The sequence below is a fragment of the Molossus molossus genome, unplaced genomic scaffold (genome assembly GCF_014108415.1).
Source record: "Molossus molossus isolate mMolMol1 unplaced genomic scaffold, mMolMol1.p scaffold_m16_p_13, whole genome shotgun sequence".
Lineage (NCBI taxonomy): Eukaryota > Metazoa > Chordata > Mammalia > Chiroptera > Molossidae > Molossus > Molossus molossus.
This window is the reverse complement of record NW_023425348.1, coordinates 12,156,777-12,178,870: the sequence shown is the minus strand read 5'-3', so window position 1 is coordinate 12,178,870 and position 22,094 is coordinate 12,156,777. Positions and strand designations below refer to the sequence as shown.

Genomic DNA, 22,094 nt, shown 5'->3' with positions numbered 1-22,094 from the left:
GTCATGGACCCTGCCAGCCTGGCCTGGCCTGGAGCTGTCCACTCTGGGCAGAGGAGGTGGCTGGCTTTCCACTTGTTCCTCCTCGGGACTGGGGAAGGAGAACCCTTTCTTCCCCTGGCTGGGCCTCTTTGTGCTGGCTCAGCCTTGGTTCTTCTCTAGGACGGGGGCCGGTCTCCGAGGGCGCGGGGGTCTGCCCCTCTCGGCAGACCTCCCGGGGCCCGGTGACGTGGAGCTGGCCCAGGCCATCTCAGCCGGAGCCAGGGACAGCCAGCTACCTGGTCTGAGCCGGTCTGCGCTTCCCGGGGCCACAGTGCTGCAGGCTTGCCGGCTGGCGACACGCGTGTGTGTGGAGACGGAGACACGCGGTGGCCACACGGTTGCTCGCTGGCCTGTCCTTCACCTTCACCTCCACCCCCTGGCGCTCAGCATTTAGCTTCCTTCGGCAGGTGGGGGGAGGGACGCTGAGCAGTTGTGGAGGTCAGTGGCTGAAAGATGATGGCGTGCCCTCGGGGAGGGGCACGACGGGCCATAGGAGCTAAGACAGAAGTCCATTTGTCTCTCGAGCTTTGGCTGGTTACGACGAGAGGTGCGTGAGGCCCTCCCAGCCCAGGGTGACTCAGATGGGCACAGGGATCCCTTGAGCTGCTTCCGCTCCCCGGAGTCCAGCCCAGCCCCGGGCAGGAGGGGAGCTGCAGGGATGTCGTGGATAGAAGCGTCGATTCATCTAGCTGCCCCACGGAAGGACACTGGCCCAGGTGAGCTCCTAGGGTCCCGGCGTCCGCTGGGAGGGTTCCAGCATCAGCGCGTCCCCCGAGAAAGTAGGAACGAAGGGCCGGGACCTAGAAAGTGGTGAGGGAGGTGGCGTTCTCTGACTCGGAGAGACTGTTCTTACGCCAGCTGGGAAGGAACTGGCAGAGGGAGGCCGGGCTGGCACAGCCCAGCTTGGTCAGGATCCGAGACAGGTCACTGCGGAACTTCACTCCGGCGAACGTGTAGAGCATGGGGTTGAGGCAGCAGTGCGCCAGGCCCAGGAACTCGCTCATGGTGATGGCCACCGACAGGTAGCCGTTCAGCTCGCACTGGCTGCCCAGGGCGTTCATCCTCGCCAGCGTGTCCAGGAAGATCACGATGTGGTAGGGCGACCAGCAGAGGAAGAAGACGCTCGTGACCAGGATGGCCACCCTGACCGCCTTCTGCCGCTGCGGGCGCCGCTGGGCCTGGCACAGCCTGTTCACCACGCTGGCGTAGCACCAGGCCATCACCAGCATCGGCAGCAGGAACCCCCCGAAGTGGTAGAGGAAGCGGGAGGCGAACCAGGCTTTGGTTTGGACGTGGTTCTCCTGGGAAAAGGTGCACAGCGGCAGGGAGTCGTTGTGGTGGCCTCGGCTGACCTTGGCGAAGAAGATCTCCGGCAGGGCGAAGCAGAGGCCGGCCAGCCAGACGGCCGCGCAGGTGATGTGGATGGAGAGCAGGCGGCGGTGGCGGTAGGCGTGGACGGCGTGCACGATGGCCAGGTAGCGGTCCACGGCCACGCAGGCCAGGAGCAGGCTGCTGCAGTAGAAGTTGATCTTGTGCAACGCGATCACAGTTTTGCAGAGGAAGGTGCCCAGGACCCAGCCCAGGGAGCCCTCGGCCACAGCGAAGGGCAGGATGAAGACCAGCAGGAGGTCGGCCACCGCCAGGTGGAACAGGAAGGTCTCGGTGGAGCTGCGCGTGTGCCGATGGCGCTCCAGGATCACCAGCACCAGGATGTTGCCCAACATGCCCAGGAGGAAGATGAGGCCGTAGGCCACCGGCATGAACACGGCCTTGAAGGAGGTGAGGAGGGGCCCCTCGGCGGTGGAGCAGATGTAGTTCTCCACGGGGAAGATCTCGGTGCTGTAGCTGTAGTTACCTAGTTCCTTGGGTCGCAAGGGCAAGGAGACAGGAAGGTAGAGAACTGAGCACCCACCTTTCCTCACAAAGACGGACCCCGACCCCCTTGCAGATGCTCTGATCCCCCAGACTGACTGCTCTTGTCCCTGCACCCCCAGTGTGTCCCGGGGCCAAACGCCAGCTTCCCTTCGCGCCCTTGGACACACCGCGTTGCCTTTCCCGCCTCCCGTTCCATGGTGAGAGGGGCCCCTGCTCCCACAGAGCGACGGAGCGGAAAGGACACCCCGTGTGGACATGTCTCACACTCTGAAGGGCTGTGTCCCTGTAAGTGATCTGCGTGTGTGTCCTCAGGTGGGGATGGCGGCAGGCTCCGGGCTGCCCTCAGGACTTCGGTTTGGGAAAGGCTCTAACTGATGGCGTGGGTGCCCAGGCGGCCTTGGCTTCCTGCTGACCGGCCCCTCCATTCCTTCTGCCTTCACTACAGCCCACGCGGGAGTGGCGGCCTCCTGTCGGCACGGCAGGCTCAGGTGTGCACCATTCCTGCACCTGTGTCTCCTGGAGACCAGGTCTGTCTGGACCAATTTGACCTCACTCCAGGGCCTACACTGCCGCCACCACCAGGCAGTGCACCTGGGCTTCCCTCCGGCTCTGCTCTCTGCTCTGCCCGGAGAGCTTCAAGCAGAAGGACGGAGGGAGACCAGGTACGGGGGGAGGGAGGGCGCCCGGTCCACGTGGAGGGGATGTGCCCACTCTCTCCGGAAGCTCCCTCCTCCTCCTCCCCCGCCCCTCCCCCGCGCTCAGGTTGTTTACCCGCTAACCGCAAAGGAAGGGGGTGGTGGTGGCTGTGCCTGTTTTCAGACCTTTCACTCACAGCTGTCCGCCTGCACCTGCCCCACCTGGCTTCCCGGCTGGCTCTTCCCACTGTCCTCGGACCAGACCCTCTCCGAGGCATTCAAACCGTGGTGACCAGCTAATGCGGTTCAAAAAGACACTCAGCCTATCAGCAGTGAGCTCAGGGAAGGAGTGGATGGCCGCGGGCACTCTGCACCCTGGTTCTGGGTGGTCTCCTGCTGCCCTCCTTCCAGGACAGTGAGGGTCCCTGCACTCAGGGGTGGTTGCAGTGGCCCCCAGGGCCCCCCGGCGTGGGCCATACACTCCCTCGTGGCAGGCAGACCCAGTCCCCAGTCTGGGTCTTTTCCTTCTGGTCCCCGAGGCAGGCGTCCTGGGAGCAGTGGGTGAGGGGCTACCTCAGTACAATGGCAGAGCCACCTGTCCACACCCACCCCAGTCCCTGTGCCGTGAGCTCAGTCCAGCGCCTCGCCCCACGCTCAGGATGACTGTCTCTGGGGCTGCACTAGTCTCCCACAGAGGGCAGGTGCGGTCTCTGACCACGAGCCCCCATCACCCCAGTCCTGTCTAAAGCCCACTGGTTCCCAGTTCACCTACACACAGCGTTTTTCTTCTCCTCCTTCCAATGTCACATGAACTAGCAAAAGCAGGGGCACGAAGAGGTCACGTTTGCGAGTACGGGCATCAGGACGGGAGCGACACCCTCTGCGTTCATGCCACAGAACACCCCGCGGCTGAGCAGGATCGGTCCACCTCCGTGCTCTCCTGGGGAAGAGCCTGCACCCATGTTGCTGGATTTCAGGACCACTGCCGGGCATTCCTGCAGCCCGATGCCGCGGGCCCTTCACTGGGGCAGGCGTGCGGGGGAGGGCAGGCTCCAACCTCCGCTCCTGCCTTCGTTTATTTATTTTTAAATTTTTTCTTTATTGATTTCAGAGAGAGAGGAAGAGAGAGAGATGGAAACATGGATGAGAGAGATCATCGATTGGCTGCCTCCTGCACGCCCCACACTGGGGATCGGGCCCACAACCTGGGCATGTGTCCTGACCGGGAATCGAACCGGCGGCCTCGGGGTGCATGGGTTGACACAACCACTGAGCCCCACCGCCGGGCTCCACTCTGCCTTTAAACCCGGGTTCTCCACTTTTGTCTCCTGTGTGTCACACAGATAAGGCTTTTGTTTAAGAAAATGTTCTCCTTTCCTTTGAAAACCCTGGAGTCGCAGGGCCGGTCTAACTGCCTCCCAAGGGCCTTTAAATTGCAACAAAGTATCTATTCTCTGACCTTTCAAACTTCTCTTCCACCTCCTGGCTGCAGACCGCCCATCTCCCGGCTTGACATTCCACCGGCTGACCGGCCTCCTACCGCAGCACACGGATCCCTGTGCCTCCTTCACGCCCCGCACGATCCTCCCACGTTCCGTGCTCCCCAACAGGCACCACCTCTCCCTCTGGCCTGGCACCCACTCCCCCCTAGATGACAAGCTCTTGGAGACAGGCCCCTGTATGCACCTCGAAAGGCCACCTTTCCACCCCGGGGACATGCAACAGTTGTTCCCCACACTGCTCAGAGCAGGTTCCCAGACAGGCCGGGGCCCTGGTGTTCTGAGCTTGGGCAAGTGTCTCCGCGTCCCCGTGACACCCAGATGTTCTGCAGTCCCGGCCTCCTCCAACGCCTTTGACAGCCTAGAGCCGGCCTTGGGTCCTCCCTCTGCTGTAAGAACCGTTTCCATATCAGCACCGATTACCACCGCGTGACTCATACTGGAACCCAGAGGGAGTAAAACAGAAAGACAGCAGCCCCACGCCGGCAGTTCAGAGGGAGGACAGGTGCACAGCGCAGAGCAGTCCGTGGGCAGCCTCAGCCGCACGGCGGGGGCGGGAGCCCGGCCGCCCACTGCCGGTGGAGGGCTCTGGTGCCCTTTATGACAAACACTCGAGCCCGCTCTCCAAAGCATCCAGGTTGATGAGTGTATTTCGCATTGAAGGCCAACGAGGGGGGATGTGTCCCCAGGACCCAGAGGTCCCACCTCCCAAAGACCCAGGTTTAGATGAGGGTTGGGGGCGGGGGACTGTTTCTTCCTCCTGACAACAGGTGTTTGTTTGGCAGCAGCAGAGGGGCGAGGGGAGGAGGCTGTTTTGAAAGGTGTTGGGCATGGCGGTGCCTCTCAGCAGGAGCCATCAAACAGCTGTTCTGAGGGCTTGGGAGGGGCAGGTGTTGAACTACTTCCCACACCCAGGGGATCGGCCCCTCCGTCCTTCCCCACACCAAGCAAGGTTGGCTCTGGCCTGGCGGGAGGTGAAGCGGCAGGGATTCTGAACAGCGAGGGCCGGAGGCAGCGGGGCAGGCTCCAAACCCCACGCCCAGAGCGCCCGTGCCCATGGCCCTCTCTCTCCTCTTCACACTCATGCGTGTGCGCACTCTGGCCGCAGCACACACCTGTGCACAGACAGGTGTGCCCAGGGGGGGCCGCAGTGGCGTGGGGTGTGTGCAGGTACCTGGTGGACAACAACCTTCCACATCGACTGGGGATCCATGGCCCAGAGAAGGCAGGAAGCGTGGTAACCGGGATGGATGAGAACAGGGCCAGGAACATGGTAGAAAATCGCTGTGAGGACTGGGGATGGGGCAGGAAGGGGCTAGAACACTCTGTGCCGGGTGCCAGGAGAAGGGGAAGAGGGGTTACAATGTTGCTCTTCCCCTTCCTTTCCTTCCTTTCTCTGCCTTTCCCTTCTTCCCTTCCTGGGGGTTCTCTGAGCTCAGTCGGACTCCGAGTACAGAAGCTGCTGCCCCGCCCCGGTAGCGTGGGGTCAGCAAGCGCCTGCTGGCTGGGATTCGGAAAGCAGGTGAGGCCGGGGTGTCTGGGGCATTCCCAGGCTCTGCCCGGTCCCCGCCTCTTTCACACTCTCTGCCCTGCCTTGGACGACACGGTTGCAGGACACCTTAGGACAAGGCAGAGCTCCAGCTGACAGGTGGAATGATGGGGGCCGCCCAGAGCGGGGCTCAGGTTTAGGGCTCCGCTGTGCGGGGACAGGTCCGGGAAGCTCTGCTTCAATGGTAGTTTGTGAGAAAAGGACCTGAGATCACTCAGAGGGGGGCGTGGCCACAGAGCGCTGCGTCACCTCCCTCCAGGTGAGCCAACACCTGCAGGTGGGCATCGGGCACCGGCCCGGTCTATTTGGTCTGCCAAGGGGTCCTGATCTCCCCACCTTGGGGTGTGTTTTCAGGTACTGGGGTGAAGAGAAGACACAAGTCCTGGAGAGCTGTCTTCTTCAAGGACTGACGAGAGCCCCCATGGGCAAGAGGGCCAGCTAGGTCTGTTCTAGAGGGCAGACCTGGGGGACGGGCAGAGGTCGGGGTCGGGGGTGTTTGAGTCCTAGGAGAAAGAATCTTTTCACAGGTAGAACATACCGCACGGGTTGGGGTCCTTGGGAAGGAGAGGAAGGTGTGACCCCAGTGTGGGAAGGAATTCCTGTTTGGGGGGGCAGCCCTGCCCTCAAATGCCCTCTGCTCCTAGCTCCTAGGTGCTTGGGTTCTCCGCCTGCAGCACCCCGCCCAGGGCTGAGCTGATCTCAGCGTGATCTTCGTGAGCTCGGCACCTGGTGGACGGTTGCTGGTCTCACCTGTCTGTCCTGCAGCCAGTGAACCCCCCACCCGAGCTTGCTCCTCAGCCTTGGGGGCGGGGTTCCCGAGTGGACGCTCCCCCGGGCAGAGCCTGGGGCTCCAGGGCCCGAGGCGTCTGCACACAGCGGGCCGCGTGGCCCTGTCTGGACAGTCCCAGCCAAGAGTCGAGCTGTGAGGAGCCCGCCAGGGCTTTCTCCTTCCACCCTTCAGTGGCCTGAGGGGCGCGGGGGTCTGGAGGGACGAGCCCCGCCGAAGGGTTGTATCCCTTACCCAGGCTTCAGAGGGCTACGCTCCCCAAAGACCACCTTCCTCTAGAACTTGCCATTTGTAAGTTTCTCCCTTCCAGACCCCACCCCTCTGGAGCCAGCCTGCCGGCTCCTTTTCCATCTCTCCCCACAGGGTTCGCCCTCAGGGACATGGGCTACTCGATGTGGCTCTAGGGGGCACTGTGGACGACCCCTACCTCAGCACGGAGTCTTTAGGTTAAAGGGGTCCGGTCCCCCTTGGCACCCCCGATCAATTTGTACTTGGGAGACAGAGCCAAGCAGACTGAGGGACAGAGCTGTCTCCTGGGAACAGCACACTCCTGAAACCACCACCCGGGGCAGCGACTTGCCATATTCTGTCCCCTCGATTCCGAGAGAATCCTCATTCCTGTGTCCTGATTCTCAGTGGGAAATCCACGGCACTTTGTCCCCCGCTGCCCCAGAGTGGAACAGCCCCAGGAGGGCGAGTTCCAATGGAGACCACGTGTGCCGGCGCCCAGAGCCACCCAACGCTCCCCCTCCCCCGGCGGGCCCTGGGTCTCGCCCTCATTTCTGACCCCTCCGATCACACCCAGTTGGGGCCTCCACCACCGGGGTTCTTCTGGGACTTTTGACCTAGTTGGAGGGGCACCCTCCCTTCCCCCAAGATAAAGCCCAGAAATGCCTGAACTGGTTTTGGTTCCTCTTCTTCACACCTCCTTGATGAAATGAGATTACTGGTGGATGCGCTCTGCAGCCGATCACACTGAAGTCATAGTGCGTGGGGTCGGTCACACTGAAGTCAGGGCATGGGGTCGGTCACTGGGGAGGGGTCGGGGGAGCCAGGCCTGGGCATGGACCAGCTTCTCCCTGCTCTACAGCAGCTTCCGCACCTGGATGGTCTGCGGCGTGGGGCTGGGGACACCGTAATGACTGCGCCCCCTGTTGGTGCCCAGCTCCTGGTCGGCCCAGAGGAGGCTCTGTGCCCTCAGACGGAGGTTCCCGCGGACAGAGTCTGTTCTGTGTCTCTCTAGTTTGCCTTCCCAGCAGGATGGGCCCCTGGCAGGCCCACCCCAGGGGCCCGACTCCTTGTTCCGTCTCTTTAGCCATCTAGTTTGTATCTCTTTGGGTCTTTCTTTCTGGGGAACCGGCAATCCATCTTAGGAAAATGGGCGTTTTTAAGCTGCTGGGGTTGACCTTCGATGTCAAGAGGACAAGGACACGGAGGGGACTAGGAATAGGAGCTCGACTGCCTCCCAGAGGATGGTGAGCTGAGACTTGCGGTGAATCGCAAATCAATCAACACTTAGGGAGAAGCTGCTCCGGGCAAGACTTCTGCTCAGCTACCCGGGACCCTGGGCTGCGAGACTGCAGGGGGCCGTCAGGACTGCTCGGGGCCCTGCTGTGACGGGTGGGGGTACAGGGAGAGTCTGGGGCGCAGCCCGGGAGGAGAGCAGGGAGGCCAGCGAAGGTGCTGCTGGGCCCTGGGAGCTGGACAAGGGCGCCAAAGCCCACGGGCTCCCAGACTCTGGGGCTCCAGGCCAGACCCCCACTGACGGGGTCCTGGCAGGCTGGGACACCTGGTCCGAGACCACTCTTTTGACGTGTGACATGAAGCAAGTGGCCAGTACCTCTCCCGGGGCTGTGAGTGTTCTCTGCTGTCTCCCTGCCCCCAGCCACCACCTGTCTCCAGTAGGTCACACCGTGGAGCGAGGCGGCCAGTTCGGGGAAACTCTTGAGGTTTCTCAGAAACTAGGAGCAACTAGGCCTGGAGCCGGTGCTGTGCCATCCAACTGGGTCAGGGCTCATGGTCAGCTTGCAGCTGCGGGCAGAGGAAGACGCCCCGTGACCTAATCAAGTAGGGCCAGGGGACAGGACTGGGGGCCGGGGTGGTGGGCTCTGGGTCTGAGTCGGGTATTGCCCAGACCCGCTTCATGGTCATGAGGCCTGCGCGGTCACACCGAGGACAGCCCCGTGTTTGGCCCAGTGCTCGGCGGCTGCTGTCGTGAGATTTTAATACCGAAGGCGCCGCAGTTCACGTCCCGCTGGGTGTGATCAGGCGGGGGTTCTGGCTCTGCTTTGGCCTGGGGAGAGGCCATTTTCTTAAGATGGATTGCTAATGCCCAGGAGAGAAGGACCCAGACCTCCCCGCCACCTCCTTCTCCCATGTCCTACTTAGACACCCCAGCCTCGGTCTAGGCGCGTGAGAGGCAGGTTCTGCAGGCAAGTCTGGGAGCAGGGCTGATGGGCTCCCAGTACAGACTCCAGCTAAGGCAGCTGGAGGGCGAGTTTAAGGTCAGGAGAAAGGGTTTGGGTCCTTCCTCACCCAGCCCAGATGCAGCTCAGAGAGGGGTCCTTTCCCTAGAAGTGCCCTGGGCCATGGGGGGAAAGAAGAAAAGACCCCAAAGAAGTTTCCAGAAGATCCTTAAAACAGTCCTCTGCTGTGTACCAACAAGAGTCCTGGGCTCTTTGGCTGAGATGCTCCCCACACGCATTCTTGGGGAGCCCGGCGACAAGCAAGCCAACTAAACCACTTTATAGCCCACCCAAGAACACTTATTTCTAGAGATCCCCGTCTTTTGAGGGAGGCCACAACACGTCCTAAGACACTTCTGGGGTTAATACCGAGTTCTCGCGCCAACTCCGAACCTCCCGCCTCTGGCTCCCCGGGGTCCTCTCCCTTGCTGACCACCTGGTCCCACCCTTCCTCAGTTTAGCACATAATCATTGTCTAAGAGCTTCCGGTGAGTGAAGTGTTTTTTCTTGGCCAGACCACAAGCCAATTTCAAGGGCTAAGACCAGGTCCTCAACTTTCTCCATCTAACACAGAATGCAGGGTCCCCACGACAGGGTCACACAGTCGGTGGGTCGAGTAGCAGTGTCAGCCTCCTGACAGTCAGGAAACCTCCAGAGGTCTCTCCCATCTAGCCTCGCACGCCGCCCCGAGGAAGCAGAGCACAGAGAGGCTAAGTGATTTGGTCCAGGTCACACAGCAAGTCAGGGAGGAGGTGACACCTGACTTACACTCCCGGCTCCCTCTGAAGGATGTCTGTTCAAGGCATAGCTGTTTATCTGCTTTGTCCAAGCAGTGGGCCAATGGCCGGTCTGGATCCTGCCCATCCAGAGCGGGAGGGGACTCCCCCGCTATCCCGCGTCCTCGGGCTCTGGGCACAAAATATTTAGAATTCCAAGCAGGGCCCGGGCACCCATGAGCTCTCTGTCCCTACTCACCAGGTCCATCATGGTGCTACCGAGGAGGAGGTCCATGTCCAGGGTTAAGGGGTAGTTCATAGCTGTCGCTCTCTGTCGCCCAGCTGGTTGCTCGCTGTGTGATGTTGAGACTCCCCGCCTGGTACCTATAGCGAGGTGGCAGCCGCCAGCTACACATTTAAGCAAATGAGCTGTGCGTTGTCTCCTGGGGCTGCGTAGGGCCGGCTGCCTGCCTCACAACTCATCACTTTTTTTTTTTCCACTGGGTCTTTTCTGTGTGTGTGTGCGTGTGCTTTTTTTTTAAGAAAGAGGGAAAATCCCCGTAGCCTGAGTGCTAGCCAAGCATTTCAGCTCTTTCCTGGCATTGGTGCCTCGTTTGGGGCTTGACACTGGTCTGGAGGCTGCCCCCACGCCTCCTCCCAGTGCCTCCGTCGCCTTCCAATGAGACCGTCGCGTCTTGTCATGAAAACCACCGCACCGTCGGGCGATGAGGGAAACTCCACGTAGAAAGGGAACAGGAAAGCTCTCCTGGGACCCTCCTCCAAGCCGGCTCCAAACCTTCACCTTCCTCGCCGCCAGGGCGCCGGGTCGTCCAGCGGGCCTGGGGCTGAAAGTCCCTTGTCCCGGGAAACCCCTAAGTCCTGGGCAACCTGGGGCACGGCCACCCTCCTGGGCACCAGCCTCTCGCCCAGGCTGCTCGACCCCCTTCCTTCTTAGCTCCAGTTCAGAAGAAACAGGTTAGACATTTTCAGAGGGAACAAGACCAAAATAATTCTAGGGGACCAAAATGAAATTACCCAAATTACCAAGCGCAAAAACAGAGTTATTTTCTGACTCAAAAAAGAGTGATGATCCAGCGACAAATGAACTTGGTTGGCATGCAGATGACGGAAACCGTAGCCTGACTCCCCAGCTGGGGTGGACTCTCGCTCAGAAGGGCGCTCAGGTCCAGAGCCGTCCCCAGGGCCCGCCGCTCAGCAGAGGCCGCGCCGGGACTTGACACCAGTCCCGAGTCCATGCCCAGTGTCTGCTCCAGCCCAGGCTGCCGCTCCTACAGGCTCAGGGAACCCCTTCCTGTCCTTCCACTCTGCCTGGTCTGAGGACCCCTTCATTTAAGAAGCCCCTTTAGACATTGTCAGTTTCCCCCCAAGTCTCTTCTTTGTGCCTTTTCCCCAAGAGAGGGCATTTTCTCTCTCGGTCCACGGTGATGGGGGAACATGGCTGCTCGCACAGGGGAACCCACACACCGCCTGCTGCTACCCTGCCCGCCCAGCCCTGTGAGCATCCCGCCCTCCGCCCGACCCCACTCTCTGGGGTCCAGCCTTTCCAGTGCCTGGCTCACCTTTTCCTCCCGTCAGCTCCCCTTCTCTCCTAGTCACCTCGCTTGCAACCCCCACGTGCCCCCCCAACAGTTACACCTTTTTGGGTTTCAACAAGCTGAGGGGGTTTCAGCCTCTGTCTGGGTTGTTAGGGTCTCTCTCCATCCACTCACTGCCTTCCAAGGAGGAAAACTCCCAGGACACGTGTGGGTGTTCCCCCCTTCACCTCCAGTCCTGAACCTCGAGGACCACCTGGTCCTACGGCTTCCTGAGCCCCCCCCCCCCCCCCGTTCCTCCCGCCCACGACATTCCTGCCGGCCCCACCTGCCGGGTATTTAATGCAGCTTCTGCCGCTCCGAGGGCCTAGCAGGAGGAGCCAGAGCATATCAAACGTATAGGAATCGGAGGATGATTCATAGAGGAAATACAAGATTCTTGTTTAAAAAAAAAACACACACACACGTTTTGGTTGATATGTTTTTAGGCAGAGAGGAAGAGAGAGAGAGGGAGAACTATCGGTCAGCCGCCTCCTGCCTGCTCGCCCCCCACTAGGGGTGGAGCCCACAACCCGGGCATGTGCCCTGACCAGGAATACAACAGGTGACCTCTTGGTGCCGGGGTTGACGCTCAACCTGAGCCACACGGGCTGGGCAGGAAATACAAGCATACAAGATTCTTGTTGCTACATCCTCCGCGGGTGGTCATCCAGTATTAACACAAACACCACCACTGTTCCTTCCGAGAGATGGTGTTTTCCTGTAGGATGATTTAATCATTGTAAACTTACCCCTCACACTGAGTCAAAATACGTCTCTGTAACTCATCGCCAGAGGTCCCGGCTCTGCCTTCCGTCCAGACCGTCTTACTCCTCGTCAAAGACGCACCCTCCGAAGACACGCCACACCGTCGCCGGTCTGTTCTCGTCTCCAGAACACACAGCCCAGTGTCTTCAGTCAGTCTTCAAAGGACACGACCTGCTCTCTGATTTCTGGGTGATTTGTGGTTAGTGGTCCACATCTGACTAGGACAAAATACAGGAAGATAAGTCCGGCCGGCGTGGCTCAGTGGTTGAGCGTTGACCCTGCGCTAAGTGGTCGCCAGTTCGATTCCCGGTCAGGGCACACGCCCAGGTTGTGGGCCCGATCCCCAGTGGGGGGCGTGCAGGAGGCGGCCAGTTGATGTTCTCTCTCATTGATGTTTCCATCTCTCTCTCCCTTCCTCGCTCTCTAAAATCAATAAAGAAAAAAAAAAAAAGGAAGATAAGAGTTTTCTTATTGAAGATCCCATACTTCTCTAACTGCAATCAAAGTGGTCTTTCCTGTGGGCTCCCACCTTCCTTGGCAATAGGCCTCGTGAACTTCGTTTTGATGGTGCTGGTCCATCCTATCAGCTCATAGGGTAACTTCTGGAACCCCGAATCAGTCGTCTGGTGGTGTGCTGATGGCGAGATCGGCACGCAGTCCTTGGGTCTACCCCAGTCCTGCGGGGGACACGGACGAGACAGAGCTGAAGTGGAAACCCTCCTTCACGCCAGAGACCTGGCATTTTCAAAGGCCAGGGAAGAGTTCGTGGAGGACGCAGGGCATGAGCTGGACACTGACGCGCCCGGAGAGGAGGGTGCGTGGCAGGGGGCAGGGGGCATGGGGCACGATGAGGACCGCGTGAGAAATGTGTGCAAAGAGTTCCTCCGGATCGGGGGGCCTGGCTACGGCAGTGACGATGAGGATGATGTGAGGGGGCAGCGGGGTAGGTAAGTACCTGCTCTGGAGAAGGTAGGAATCGCTCTCCTCTCCTCTCTGCTTCTTCCCGCAGGACATTTCTCTTGACGTGTTGCAGGCCCAGGAAAGGGGTTGCGGGGAGGCTCGGGGCTTCTCAGGTGCGGCAGCTTTGGCGGTGGCCTTAGCTGCGGTGGTGTGGCCAGTGCGCCATCTGTTTCTCGGTGGCTGGCGGCTTTTATGGAGAGAACTCCTCTCTGCTCCCTGACTTCCTGGTGCTTCTTGTACTGTGGACCCATGAAGATGTCCCGTCCTGTCTCTGGAGACGCTGGGACATACTACAGGTTCCCAAGGCCCACTCGTCTCAGGCACTGACATCAAAGGATGGTCCACTTGCTTTGCCCTAAATGGGTAAATACCTACTGACCACGGGTTCTAATGTTGCTTTAGAAGGTTCGGAGAGTAAGCGCCTGTGGCTGAGAAGATGATCGTATAATCTTCAAACCCACCAGTACAGGGGGGCAGTGCCTAGGACAGTCAGATGGGGAGGATGCTTCCAGGTGAGGCAGCCCAAATTTTATTTCCATGTGCGACTTGTTTATATTTCCACCACGCGCGATCCCGGTCCCCACCCAGTGGACAGCCGACCTGAGGTTAAACTGTTCTACAGGCTTCTCATCAAAATGACCACTGGTGTTCTTTCATTTATTTTTTTCTTTATTGATTTTAGAGAGAGAGGAAGGGAGAGGGAGAGAGAGAGAGACATCGCTGAGAGAGAACATGGACTGGCCGCCTCCTGCACGCCCCGCACTGGGGATCGGGCCTGCCACCTGGGCCTGTGTCCTGACCGGGAATCGAACCAGCGACATTTTGGTGCAGGGTCGATGCTCAACCCCTGAGCCCCACCGGCCTGGTCCCTGGTGCTTCTTCGGAGAATGGGCACGAGTGCTGGCCTAGGTGGGTGGCTGCTTACCACTGGCTCAGGTGGACTTTTCTCAGTAATTCCACTTCAAAGGTCATGGGTTCTACTACATTTCCATTTATTCCAGACACAAGATACAGCCGCTAGTCTTGGAGTTCATTTCCCACATTCTACAGACAAAGTAAGTTTTCCTCGGAGTGTTGGAGTGCAGAGAATCGGTTGGGGTTCCCCCTGCCCCCCTCCACCATTTCTTTCATGAACCTGGGACGCTCTCTCTCTGGCCTGGGCAGAGGTCTTATTCTCTTCCTTCTCCGAGCCTCTCACAACTGTTCAAACAGAGCTCCTTGGGTCCCCATCTAACGAGGAGTCAGCCGGAGGAAGTGTTGGGCACTCCTCTAGGCCCCCAAAAAGAATACCAGTAACAGTCTGGCCGGTGTGGCTCAGTGGCTGAGCGTCGACCTGTGCACAAAGAGGTCACTGGTTCGATTCCCGGTCAGGGCACATGCCCAGGTTGTGGGTCTGATCCCCAGTGGGGGGCGTGCAGGAGGCGGCCAATTGTTGTTCTCTCTCATCGATGTTTCTCTCTCTCTCTCCCTCTCCCTTCTTCTCTCTCTAAAATCAATAAAAGAAAAAAAAAAAAAAAGAAAGAATACCAATAACACTTGCATAGCATTTACCCATCTACAAAGGCCTCCAATGTTGAGCTTTAGTTTTACCCAATCTTAGTATTTAAGTTAATTTCACATTCAATTATATTTAATCCTCAACTGTCTCCTTCAGCAGGTAATGGCATCACCCCCAGCCATACTTAAAAAAAAAATTGTTTTTTATTGTCGACACTAGCACAGAGGCCCCCACTTCCTGGCCATGCTTTGGAGGGGACGAGGAAACAGAGGCTCCTCCTCGCTCGTGACTACAGAGAGTAACTGCAGAGTCAGGGTGTCTGTGGAGCCCACCTGGACTGTCTGCACCAGACCACACGACTTCTCTCACAGATTGAGTTTTGCAAAGGGAACGACACCTACCCAGCTGTCGGAGGGGAAACTGTGCCCACACCCTCTGGGCTGTTCACCGGGCACGTACCGTGAGCCTGCCCGGAGCTAAGCTCTTCCCACGAGCATTTCCTCTGCTTCTCTGCACAGCCTTCGGTGCTGTTTTTCACGTTATCGCACAGGTGGAAACTGAGCAGTCCTGGGAAGGAGCTGCAAGTGCTCACAGCTCACACAGACACCGGGGACCCAGAGGCCCGATGCGCAGCAACACAGGAAGTGCGGGGCTGAGTTCTCAGCGCTGGGAGCCAGCCCACGCGGGACAGGTAGGTGTCCTCCGGGAGGAAACGGGCTGCAGGTGCAGGGTGGGTACCTCACGTCCACCTCAGGCTCACAGGGGCCACGAGAGAGTCTGTGAGCTCCGCCTGGGGCGGGCCATGTGGCCAGGGTTAGAGAGCGAGGCAGCTGCCTGAGTCCTGGGAACGGAGCCGGCTGGAGGGGAGACGGGAGATCGTGGGAGGAGGGATTCAGGCTCTGCCCCGGGGCACTTTGTCACAGAGGAGCGAGAGACACTCGTTTGCACACTCACATACACAAGCACCTTGAGACCCTTTTCAAAGCAGCACTGTGAACGCCTTATGAGCCTGTGCTGGCCGCAAATGGCAGGTGGGCCCACAGACTGAGGACAAACCCCACAGACTGAGGACGAACCCCACAGACTGAGGACGAACCCCTCAGACTGAGGACCAGCCCCACAGACTGAGGACGAACCCCACAGACTGAGGATGGACCCCACAGACTGAGGATAAACCCCACAGAGTGAGGACCAACCCCACAGACTGAGGACCAGCCCCACAGACTGAGGACGGACCCCACAGACTGAGGACGAACCCCACAGACTGAGGACCAGCCCCACAGACTGAGGACCAGCCCCACAGACTGAGGTAGGACCCCACAGACTGAGGACCACCCCACAGACTGAGGACCAGCCCCACAGACTGAGGATGGACCCCACAGACTGAGGACCAGCCCCACAGACTGAGGATGGACCCCACAGACTGAGGATCAGCCCCACAGGCTGAGGACGAACCCCACAGACTGAGGACCAGCCCCACAGACAGAGGACGAACCCCTCAGACTGAGGACGAACCCCACAGACTGAGGACGGACCCCACAGACTGAGGACCAGCCCCACAGACTGAGGATGGACCCGACAGACTGAGGACGGACCCCACAGACTGAGGATGAACCCCACAGACTGAGGACCACCCCACAGATTGAGGACGAACCCCACAGACTGAGGACCAGCCCCACAGACTGAGGACGAACCCCACAGACTGAGGATGGACCCCACAGACTGAGGATAAACCCCACAGAGTGAGGACCAACCCCACAGACTGAGGACCAGCCCCACAGACTGAGGACGGACCCCACAGACTGAGGACGGACCCCACAGACTGAGGACCACCCCACAGACTGAGGACCAGCCCCACAGACTGAGGATGGACCCCACAGACTGAGGACCAGCCCCACAGGCTGAGGACGAACCCCACAGACTGAGGACCAGCCCCACAGACAGAGGACGAACCCCTCAGATTGAGGACGAACCCCACAGACTGAGGACGGACCCCACAGACTGAGGACCAGCCCCACAGACTGAGGATGGACCCAACAGACTGAGGACGGACCCCACAGACTGAGGATGAACCCCACAGACTGAGAACCACCCCACAGACTGAGGACCAGCCCCACAGACTGAGGATGAACCCCACAGAATGAGGATAAACCCCACAGAGTGAGGACCAGCCCCACAGACTGAGGACCAGCCCACAGACTGAGGACCACCCCACAGAGTGAGGATGAATCCCACAGACTGAGGATGAACCCCACAGAGTGAGGACCACCCCACAGAGTGAGGACTAGCCCCACAGACTGAGGACCAGCCCCACAGACTGAGGATGAACCCCACACACTGAGGACCACCCCACAGACTGAGGACCATCCCACAGACTGAGGACCACCCCACAGACTGAGGACCAGCCCCACAGACTGAGGACCACCCCACAGACTGAGGACCAGCTCCACAGACTGAGGATGAACCCCACAGACTAAGGATGAACCCCACAGACGGAGGACCAACCCCACAGACTGAGGACCAGCTCCACAGACTGAGGATGAACCCCACAGACTAAGGATGAACCCCACAGACTGAGGACCAACCCCACAGACTAAGGACCAGCTCCACAGACTGAGGATGAACCTCACAGACTGAGGATGAACCCCACAGACTAAGGATGAACCCCACAGACTGAGGACGAACCCCACAGACTGAGGACCAGCTCCACAGACTGAGGATGAACCCCACAGACTAAGGATGAACCCCACAGACTGAGGACCAACCCCACAGACTGAGGACCAGCCCCACAGACTGAGGATGAACCCCAGAGACTGAGGACCACCCCGCAGACTGAGGACCAGCCCCACAGACTGAGGATGAACCCCACAGACTGAGGATAAACCCCACAGAGTGAGGACCAACCCCACAGACTGAGGACCAGTCCCACAAACTGAGGACCAGCCCCACAGACTGAGGACCACCCCACAGACTGAGGACCAGCCCCACAGACTGAGGACCACCCCACAGACTGAGGACCACCCCACAGAGTGAGGACCAGCCCCACAGACTGAGGACCACCCCACAGAGTGAGGACCACCCCACAGAGTGAGGACCACCCCACAGACTGAGGACCAACCCCACAGACTGAGGACCAGCCCCACAGACTGAGGACCACCCCACAGACTGAGGACCACCCCACAGAGTGAGGACCAGCCCCACAGACTGAGGACCACCCCAGAGACTGAGGACCACCCCACAGACTGAGGACCACCCTACAGACTGAGGACCACCCCACAGAGTGAGGACCAGCCCAGAGACTGAGGACCACCCCACAGAGTGAGGACCAGCCCCACAGACTGAGGACCACCCCACAGACTGAGGACCACCCTACAGACTGAGGACCACCCCACAGACTGAGGACCACCCCAGAGACTGAGGACCACCCCACAGAGTGAGGACCAGCCCCACAGACTGAGGACCACCCCACAGACTGAGGACCACCCCACAGACTGAGGACCACCCTACAGACTGAGGACCACCCCACAGAGTGAGGACCAGCCCCACAGACTGAGGACCACCCCACAGACTGAGGACCACCCCACAGACTGAGGACCACCCCACAGACTGAGGATGAACCCACAGACTGAGGACCAGCCCCTGCTCCTTCACCCCGAGCGCTGTGCGTGAGCCTGCTCACTCTTGTGGAAAGAACTGAATTGCACCCCAAAGACCTGGACCGGACCCGACACCTTTCTTCAGCAAGGCTGCCGTTAGACAGAGCCCTTCCTAGATACTCGGAGACACACCGGACAGAAAGCCAGAACGTGGCTCTCAAACTCTCTTCCTTAGAATCACCTGGAGGGCTTGTTAAACCCAGATTGTGGGGTCCCCCTTCAGGGGCCTGCTCCCAGAGGTCTGCATGGGACCTGAGAATCCAATCACTTCGAAGTGTCTGGTGATGCGGCCATCGCAGCCCAGAGCCGCACCGTGAGAACCGCCGCTGCTGTTTTCGCGGGATTGGCCCACAGAGAGGCTCGCTCTCACACCGCTCGTGTCCCAGGCTGGGGTTCCCAGCCTCCCAGCTGTGCTCTCAGCCCCCTTCCCCACCACATGCTGTCACACCCCTAGAACAAGTCATAACACCTCGCACGACTGGCACCACAACCCACACTGGTTTCCCCAGAACACCTGGCCTGTGCGGCCCAAGCGGGCAGGGCTAAGGGTTAGCTCCTGGCTCCCAGGCTCCGGCGGCCTCCCGCCTCCAGCCGCTCCGGCCCATCTCGGCCTCCACCAAGGGCTGGCACTTAAGCTAGTTAACCTTCGGCAGGCACGTAACCGGTCACTTTGACCGTGGCCCTTAGCAAGAAATATGATTTTTTTTTGTTTTTTTTTATCCTCACCCGAGGACATTTTTCCATTTTTTGTTCAGGTAGAGTGGGAGGGAGAGAGAGGAACAGAGAGAGAGAAAACATCGATGTGAAAGGAACACATCGAGTGGCTGCCACCCGCACGACCAACCAGGGCCGGGGACAAACTGCAACCGAAGTACGTGCCCTTAGCGGGAACCGAACCCGGGTCTCTCCGGACCGCAGGCCGACGCTCTAACCGCTGAGCCAAACCGGCCAGGGCGAGAAATATGTTTTACATCACAACCTAGTCGGCACGTGAGTGTGTGCGTGTGCACACACAGACACACACACACACGCACACAGACACACGTGCGTGCACACGCTGCTAGAAAGGGGCTTGGAAAGGAAGGACGTCTAGGCAGGACTTGGAGGGCAGGGGAAGTGCCCAGCAGGGGTCTGCAGGTGGTACACGCCGACCTCGGGGACAGGGTGGTGGGCAGTGATCCGGAGCGAGTGAGGGAAGGCTAAGAGCCAGGGAGGTGTGTTGATGGGCATTTGGGTCACAGACAGTGCGACTGGGACGTGTGGCAGGTCCTTCGGCAACAGAACTTCACGATGATCATTCTGCAAGTGTTTATCTGACAAGGTAAAAACTGCAAGTGCGATGACAGCAGAGAACGGGGCGCCCAGACAGCGAATAAGAACGTGAACTCAGCCTCCACAAACGTGACCGCAGCCGTAGCAGCCGGATTAACTGACGGCCCGAGCCGTCCTTGCACCGTCTCGCGCGCTGCTGGGGGAGCCGGCCAGGAGTTCTTCGCCCACGAGACGACCGAGGCTCAGCAGCTCTCCCGAGTTACCTGAGTCCACGGGGAGGCAGCCCCGGCTGATCTGACTTTGGACCCGGCTCTCTTCCCTCCAGGGAGCCAGGGCTGATCTGGCCCGAGTGGGGCAGTTACCTGCGTCTGGAGGAGAGGGCAAGAAAAGTGGCAAACTGTCATCTCCCCCATGAGCGCCTCTGAGCGAGGTCCGGGCCAGGAACTGTGGTCAGCAGCAGGCCGGGCTCAGAGGCCTGGGTGGCCCCGGCAACCCTGACAGGCGAAGGCAGGAGCCGGTGGGGCAGGACCTTCAAAGGCCTTGTCAGAGGCCTCAACACCCCCTCCAGCAGTGAAAGTGAGGCGGGCCAGGGCAGAGGTGACGGCCCTCCGAAACTCACCCCCACTCTGCCGGGACGGGGAGCCCGGCCCACCTGCCGTGTCAGCACAGTCATCCGGGAGCTCATCAGAGAAAGGTTTCCAAATGACTGGCCCTGCTGCCCCAGGAAGGAAGCTCTCCGGGCTGCAGAATGGGGGCTGCTGGGTGTGGGCCAGGCACTTGAGAGAGAGTAAATGATGACACAGCAGAGGGACCCGGGCTCCTGACACAGACCAGCCCTGGGAAAAGCGGGGCGGGGCCCAGACAAAGTGGCCACCAGCCCTTAGCCACCGAAGAGGGGCCCTGGACAATCCCTGTTGGGCAGCCAGGGCCAGCTCTGCAGTTGGCCTCCCAGGCCTCTGTAATCTGGTCCGATGTACTGTGTCTGTTTCCCAGGTAATGGCTGTTTATGAACCGTCAACAGTGCGTCTTTGCGGACAGGTCTCGCTGTCCGCCTCAGGTGCTCTCTCCCCCAGCGGCACACCCCCAGGGTCCTCTGTGCCTGCTCCCTCCCTGCCTGCCTCCTCACCTCTGCCGAAGGTGTGTCCTGACAGCGGCCACCCTTCCCTGCATCTGTGCTGGACCAGAAGCTAAGGACCCTCCACGCCATCCTGGTTCGCCTTCCTGCACGAAGCTTCTCCTAAATCCGAGAGGTTTCCCTCCCCGGAGCTGGGTCTAGCGTCTTCCCCGACACCTCTCCCTTTTTACCCTGCATTATCGTATTATCCTTGTCGATGTACTGTACTCTCCTGCTAGGCTCTGGGAGTCTTTGGTGACAAGATCATTCATGACTCATCCTTTCTCCTTTGTCTCTGAGAGCTTTGCCCCTTGTGGGTTCACAGTATGGCTGTGACTGACTGACTGATGGGATGGATGGATGGATGGATGGATGGGGAGGGAGTGAGGGTGAGGCCAGTGGAGCAGGGGTGGGGTGTCTAGGAGGGGGCCCAGGGGGGTTTGGCTCTCCCTGGTGGCCTTCTGTGGCCTGGGTCTTAGTGCTTCTCCTGGGGCTGGCTCAGAGAAGAGAACATGAACTCTGAATCTGGGCTTTCTTACTCAGCCGCTGTGACCTTGGGCACGTCTCTGTCTTTTTCAAGTGTAAGTGATGTAATAATATGTACCTTAAAAAATTATTGTGAGGGCCCTGGCCTGTTTGGCTCAGAGGTTAGAGCGTCGCCTCGTGGACCAGAGAGTCCCTGGTTCGGTTGCAGTTTGTCCCCGGCCCCGGTTGGGGTCGTGTGGGTGGCAGCTAGTCGAAGTGTCTCTCTCGCATCGATGTTTCTCTCTCTCTCTCTCTTTCTCCCTCTCTCCCTCCTGCTCCATTTGAAGGCAAACGCAGTAATGTCGTCAGGTGAGGATGAAAAACAACAACAAAAAAAACAGATTATTGTGAGGATCAATGTAGAATCAATACGTGAACACACTCGAAACAGTAAGTGCTCAATAAAGTTTGTTGACTAGATATCCAAGTGAGAGAAATTTTTTAGCCTCTCTTTTTAGGGGTGTGTGTGGGGGGGGGCGGGGGAGATTTACTTTACTCCTCTTCACAGCAGAGATATCTACCTACGGGTCGACTCTTTCCTACCAGGTTATAACCTAGCCTGTGCAGGCAGGTGGGTCAGCAGGCCACAGAGGTTTGGTGGACGGATGGATAAACCTGCGTGAGCACGGAACCAGCAGCCTCTGGAGTCTAAGCTCCTACTTCCAGGTAAGCAAGGTGTTCTGGGGACTAAATGAACTGTGCGGTGGCTGTTCCCATGTTCTGCCTCAGGCACCGGGATTCTTGTCCTCTGGGTGGTGATCCGCCCTCGATCCTGCGGGGCCCTGGGGGGCTCAGGGTCACCTTCGGGGCAGTGGCTGACCCCAAAACCCGCTGGTGCTTTCTGCCCTTGCTGGGCCTGGGGGGAGGACAAGGTCACAATGCACCGAGCCCCACAGAGGAGCACAGCGCGTGGAAAATGGACATCGGCCCAGGCTTTTTGGCTGTGGAACTCGCTGTCCGGAATTTTGGTCCAGGAGCCTGCGTCCTGCTCAGCGGGGCAGTGGGGCTGAGTGGCTGGGGAGGTGCCTGGAAATAGGTGAGGAGCCCCGAACTGGCCCCAGCAGCTCTCGCACACCCAGGTCCGGGCCTGAGCAGACAGCAGGGGTTCCCCGCACGGGCTCGGCTGTGAGGGCACCGCGAGGGC

General features: G+C 59.5%; 1 protein-coding gene and 1 long non-coding RNA gene across 2 annotated transcripts; one reads left to right on the top strand and one right to left on the bottom strand.

The window, feature by feature from the left end:
* Nucleotides 1-700: 700 nt before the first annotated feature.
* On the bottom strand, nucleotides 701-9,901 carry CXCR5 (C-X-C motif chemokine receptor 5). The gene is made up of 2 exons (XM_036258967.1): nucleotides 9,825-9,901; nucleotides 701-1,901 (listed from the first exon to the last, which is right to left on the bottom strand). The coding sequence occupies exons 1-2, from the start codon at nucleotides 9,882-9,884 to the stop codon at nucleotides 840-842; spliced, it is 1,122 nt and encodes a 373-aa protein (XP_036114860.1). The 5' UTR covers nucleotides 9,885-9,901; the 3' UTR covers nucleotides 701-839.
* A 4,732-nt stretch (nucleotides 9,902-14,633) lies between these two features.
* LOC118628923 lies at nucleotides 14,634-21,703 on the top strand. Its single transcript, XR_004959321.1, has 3 exons — nucleotides 14,634-15,074; nucleotides 21,238-21,340; nucleotides 21,497-21,703. It is a non-coding gene; the product is annotated as an uncharacterized LOC118628923 (long non-coding RNA).
* Nucleotides 21,704-22,094: the final 391 nt, after the last annotated feature.

Excerpts from the sequence above, each read along its gene's own strand:
- CXCR5 (XM_036258967.1), bottom strand. The coding sequence starts at position 9,884 with ATGAACTACCCCTTAACCCTGGACATGGACCTCCTCCTCGGTAGCACC. Across the intron at positions 1,902-9,824 it reads GTAGCACCATGATGGACCTG|GAACTAGGTAACTACAGCTA; the intron begins GTGAGTAGGGAC and ends TTGCGACCCAAG.